This window comes from Taurulus bubalis (assembly GCF_910589615.1).
Source record: "Taurulus bubalis genome assembly, chromosome: 1".
Classification (NCBI taxonomy): Eukaryota; Metazoa; Chordata; class Actinopteri; order Perciformes; family Cottidae; genus Taurulus; species Taurulus bubalis.
The window spans coordinates 23,998,028-24,004,027 of NC_136589.1; the positions used below are offsets into that span (position 1 = coordinate 23,998,028).

General features: G+C 45.1%; 1 protein-coding gene across 2 annotated transcripts in view; it reads right to left on the reverse strand.

Annotated features, from left to right (window-relative positions):
- The window catches only part of ctnnd2b (catenin (cadherin-associated protein), delta 2b), a gene marked incomplete at both ends in the record, with an annotated part of 125,004 nt that extends 122,827 nt beyond the window's left edge, over nucleotides 1-2,177 (reverse strand). For both annotated transcript variants that reach the window (XM_079225404.1, XM_079225403.1), the window contains one exon: nucleotides 2,046-2,177. In XM_079225404.1, coding sequence (XP_079081530.1) covers nucleotides 2,046-2,177 — 132 coding nt within the window. The remainder of the gene's footprint in view (nucleotides 1-2,045) is intronic.
- Nucleotides 2,178-6,000: the final 3,823 nt, after the last annotated feature.

The window sequence follows — 6,000 nt, forward strand, 5'->3', positions numbered from 1 at the left end:
TCGACGATCCGGCTCCTGATGTAGCCTCGAGCGGCTAGCCTCAGAGCAGAGATAAGGAGCGGTTTGAAGAGGTCCGGTCAACTCACTTCTTTCTTACTCCACACCCCAAGACCTTTTTTTTTTCATTTTCAAACTTAGTCGTCAGCCTCAACCGGTGCCGACTCAAGTGACATCACTTGAGGCAATAGATCAGATTCCAAGAAGCTGCCTTCAGAGACAGTTTTTTTTCACATAATAGCAGCACTCCCCTGCAGACGTTTAGATCGTTTCCGGTGGAACTGGTCTCCAGTAGTGGCCGGAGGCTGCACTGCTGCCACCAGTCACACGGGCACGTAAATCACCACTGTGCATGGAGGCTCCGCACACATAATGAGGGCCACTTGTGCTGAAAATATCTGTGTGCATGTGATTAACCGCTGATAATAATCTAAACAACTGTTAAATACCACATGAAGTGGCACCTCCTACTTCTAGAGGAGGGATATCAAAAGCAACAGTGGCAGCTCTTTGTCTTCGTTAAACAGGCCGAGAGGGGGAAAAAGAAATCATTCAACTTTAATGTTCTCTCCTCTAAATAATCCAAGCCAAAAAACTATCCATACATGAAATGGAATTGCACTTTTAGGATCTTCCCCGGGAATATGCACAAACATTAATGCTTTGTAAAAGTGGCATATAACACTGTAACAGGATGCAGTCATAGACGACAGAACAGTGATTGGACGATTAATCGGCTGTCAGCTTTTTCCTGCTCCAGACTCTATAAAATGAAATAAAAACACTTTGGCTTGTAAAATCAGGGGATTTCCCCATTAAGTGTAAATACTTAATAAGATCTTACACCAACATCACATGTAATCGGTTCTCTGTTTGCTTTTTGTTGCACATGCCTATGTGAGAGTAAGCTGATTGGAAGTAGTTTTGAAATAGACCGGTGGTGTGGCTGTGGGAGTGGCGATGGGGGTCCGACTGTCCATCTGTTCAACATTTTAGTCCAGATTAAAATATCTGGACAATTTGTGGATGGATTAACATTAAATTTGGCAGAGACATAAACGAACCTCAGAGGATAAACCCTGATGACTTTGGTGATCCCCTTACTTTTCTATTTTGCACCACCAAAATGTCCACTTACTAATGATTCAATTCTCAGCTTCTCCAACAGAAAGTAGTCCCTTCGGTCTTTCATTCAATCTCAAAATGTGTTTATTCGATGAGCTGTAGACTTTTTTTTTATCTTGTTAAATCTTAGATTTGAGCATGTATAATATTTTATCATCCAACACTAAAAAGAATGCAGCAGGGATGCTATTATGACTATTTGTGAAATGTAAGCGCACAAAAAGTTAGGTCAACATCTAATCGAACAAACGGAAAATGAAAAATCTGCTACTCAATTCAATGTCGCAACTAGGGGAAAGTGGAAAGTAATACAACTGTTGTATCTTAAACATCACATGTAGTATACCAAAACATCACATGTAGAGGAGAGCAAACCTTGTACACGCTTATAAGGGAAGTCGGTCAAACGGTAATATAATGAAAGACAGATGGACACATTCTGGCATGAATATTCTAACCTTCATAAATACGTAATAAGCACGAAAAACAAAGTCTACCTCTGAAGCGTTGTTTTAGCTTCATTGAAGTAAAACAATCCCCTCCAACGAAGCCGCTCAGACTTTGATAAAAAGTAGCGAAATGATGCACCCAAACACATTAGAGCAGTTTCCAAATCACAAGTGAGCAAACTGTGGCCTGAGGCGTTCTGCTCACAGATCAGAATGTGGAGGCATATTTGTGACACGTTAGCTCAGATGAGCATTCCATCATCCGTGTTTACTGTTTACTGTTGGCCTGCCTCACCCTGAAAGCGCTGGAGGAATTATCCGCACTACTTTCTGGTATTCATAGCTCATTAATTGTGACAACCCTCCCATACCCATGTCCACGCACACACACACACACACACACACACACACACACACACACACACACACACACACACACACACACACACACACACACACACACACGGTTCTAACCTGTTCCTTGACGGAGGCGAGGATGGCGGAGGTGGTTTCAGACTCGGATCCGTCTCCGTTGGATGCGTGGAGGACGGGGCTCAACATGGCGGCAGCGCTGGCAGTGTCAGTCGCCACCTCAGGCACTGGCATACCTCCTGGAAAACAAGAGTACATGCAACTATTTTACTATTATTAAAGAGCCTGTGGCCTGCCAGCGTTTAGTTCTGAGTGACTGTCACACCTACACCTCCTTCCTACGCTCTTGTACTCGGGGACAACCATTAACACAGATTTGGACGTTAGGCAGAGGTGAGAGAGACACATTTCAGAGCACACAAACTCACATTTCACATTGAGGGATTATATAGAAGAACACTGACAAACCAGCCAACTGTTAGACTTCTATTACAATCTGGATAGGAGTCAGTGTCGCCCATGTGCAATGCATGATAATGACCATAAAGCATTTTGATTAGATTTGGACCATTTTTGTAATTATTTTTTCATTTTGTCTCTGACTTATTCATGTTCAGGGTCATGTGGAGCTGGAGCTTATCCCAGAAAGCATTTGGCAAAGTGCAGAGACCGATCCTGGACAGGTGCACTGGTACATCTGCACAACAGGGACCGCAATCTTGCGACTGAGTACATGAGGGCCGAGCTCTTCTTGCTCTCTGCTTGGACTGATGAGACATTTTGAGATGGGGACTGGGTGTGTTTTCCTCAGATGCTGCTGTGTGGCTTCGTCTGTTCTGACGGTCGCTGGAGGGTGACTTGGCATATGTTTTCTCCGTTGTTTTATGTTCATATTTTTATGTTATTCTATTGATTGTGATGCAAAACCATACATTTTGTGGGAATGGACAATACAGCTTTATCATATTTTTAGAAACAGGACATCTAGGCCAATGAGAAGCAAGTGTCCAGTGTCCACGATCCAACCCAGTCTCACCTGGCTGGATTCTCGCGGTGGGACGAGATCCCGTAGGAATCCATCTCGCGAGGCTTCAAGTAATGTGTTTGTGTCCGGCAGGGCACGGACCAATCAGCGTCCTGTGATGGCCTAATGTCAGCTACGGGGGTGGCTTAGGTGTGTAGGACATCACAGAGAGACGACAGTTTGTCCTAAACAACAATGGCAGCTCCTGAAGAGCTTAGCGATAGCTGCAATAGCATCAGTGATATCAGGGCTGGAGAGTATTTCTTCATTGATAGAAGAACAGATAACGGCACTGGAGGCTTTTCTTGTAAAAAAAAAAAGAACGCTACCTAGAGTGTCATAGTTTGATGCCGAGAGGCGCTGACCAAGTGTCATATTTATATGACTTGGGAGTGAGAATGTGTTAAATGGTCAAAGGTTTGTGGCAGGATGCAATAAAGTGATAGCTGTAGTAGAGCTGACAGAGATTGTAGTAGTAACAGGAAACTATCAATGGTGGTAGGATTTGTAGGTGTAGAAGTCAAATTATAAAACATGTTGGCAGACAACCTGAAATCTAAAGGATAAGACCGAAACCGATAATGTGTTATCGGTCTCCCTGCTGTCTGTGGCTCTCAGTCACAAGCCCTGCGCGCTGCTACTGAAGACGTATATCTTTAAAAGCATGGCAAAAACTGTCATTTCGAAAGATAACACATAAAAACAAGGCAAACGACTTCGTCAAACAGCTGGTCGCTGTAGTTTTTAGAAATTGTACTCAAATAGTGCATTTATTCAAACTATTTTCCCGCGGATGAATTCACAGTTGCTACATGACTGAGTACTGCAGCCACAGGGCGGCGGATGTTGGATCAACGCCAAATGCAAAGCACAGTGTGTGAAGGGTGTGGTATAGTCAAGTCAAGTCAAAACAGCAGTCGTAGCGTCAGAAGGACACACGCACACATACGCACGATGCCATGTGTCATCCTGCATCTGACCAGGCGTTGGAGGACACAGGCTTCACATGTGCCATGTAATCCTGATGCAGCACAGAGCTGGTGTAACAGCTGCATCAGCCAGCTTTACACACTGATGAAAGGCTTGTCATGAGGAATCTGACACACACACACACACACACACACACACACACACACACACACACACACACACACACACACACACACATAAAAGGCTTGCTGTCGGCATGAGGCAGCATCAGCCTTGTACTGAGGTAAAAAAAAAAAAACATGTTTTAAAAGGAAAGAAAGTGGAGCATGTGAGGAGGGGAGTGGATAGACGGGTGTGGAAAGGAAAGGGGAGATGGAAAGGTGAAAGGAAAAGAGAAGTGGGAAGAGAGTGAGAAAGCCAGAGGGGAGGGGAGGAGGCGAGGAGAGATACAAGAGGAGTAGGAGGGTGAGCAGGAGAGAGAGAGAGAGAGAGAGAGAGAGAGAGACAGACAGAGAGAGAGAGAGAGAGAGAGAGAGAGGAAGAAAAAAAAACTATTCTTGCATGCTGCTAGGCAACAATCTCTGGTCACTGAATGCTGCTAATATGGTTGACCTGGCTTTACGTGTCTTCCATTTTGGAGTGTGTTCCTCTTCCTCTCTATCCGTCCCTCAATCGCTGCTTCTCAACTTAAATTTTTCATCACCACCCACCTTTCTACTTAGGCTACATCGCTCATCCTACCCAGCCTTTATGCCTCTAAACCCCCCTACTCCCCATTCCCTCTCTCCCTCCTTCCCACTCTCTCCCTGCACACTTCTCTTCCCTTGACCTATTTCAGTGTATCCTCATATTTTCAGCACATTTCTGCGTCATTAGACAGCACGCAGCGGAGGGTGACAGGAGGAGGATGACCCGAAAGGTTGCATTTTGGATTTGAACCCCGCAACGCCGCAGTGCACCTGAGCCCTCTCGTCCACTGTGGCAGCGTAAACACTCAAGCTGCTTATCGGGCCTCGTGACACTGCCACATGCTTCATTGTCTTCAATCTTTCTCCTCCCTTTTCAAGACGTTCTGACTCTCCATTCGTGCGGCCCCAACTCCCGATCCGGCAAGTGCCTCCCATCCTCCTTCTACACTTTCCTCCCTCCCTCCCTTTCCTCCTTCCCCTCTTTGCTCACGTCCCACACACACACACACACACACACACACACACACACACACAATGTCACCGCCGTCATTATCACCTCTACGAGAGAATAATCCAGAATCCCTCTCGAAGGGCGTTTTCAGACCTCAAGTTCGTTTACGTCGTTCCGTTTTAAGGACTTATTTATTCGATGCAATTGTTGCATTCGCCCCTTGGTTTGTTTGGAGTTTGCTCTGCGACATTCAAGAGCGGTCCGAGAGTTGTAAACAAACAGCAGCTAAGCAAGATGCTCTCTCATTGGTTAGAATTGTCACCGGGGAAGCGTTGCCTCCGCTCTCTTTTATTCGTTTTCTTCTTCATTACGGAGCACCAGCAGCTTGAATTGCAAATTGTTTTCACGGTTCATATACCAGCGTTCATTAAATAAAACAAGGTATCCCGCTCCACGAGCCTCTACGCTGCGACTGGAAAACAATGTACTGGTGCACCTCATCAGAAGAAGACTTTGTTTTGAAACCAAACAAGCTAGGTGTGAATATACCCTGAGACTCTTGGAGAGCTAGTGTGACTCCCTTTCGTTTGCTTGTTCCTGGCTAGAATATTAGCCATGATTCATGAACAGAAATATCGCCATTAACAAAGCATTTCTAAGAACTGAGATTTTATTCTTATTATTCCCAGGTGAACGACTTATGATATCTTGCGAAAAGTAATTTCTTTCCTGGGTTTTCCTGCGAATGTCCAACTACTGGCCAGTCGATGAATTCATTTACCTACTCTGCCAAGTCATGCTGCGCTGACAAATTTGTCCTCAGTTCACACGACTGGAGCAGGAACACAACGTCACACTGAGATTAAGCCTCATTAGCAGGAGTCCTTGAAAGTCTGGGGAGGTGACATTAGATCAAAGCCAAATAATGAAGGCAAGAAGTTCGGAGAAGCTTGGCTTTTCCCG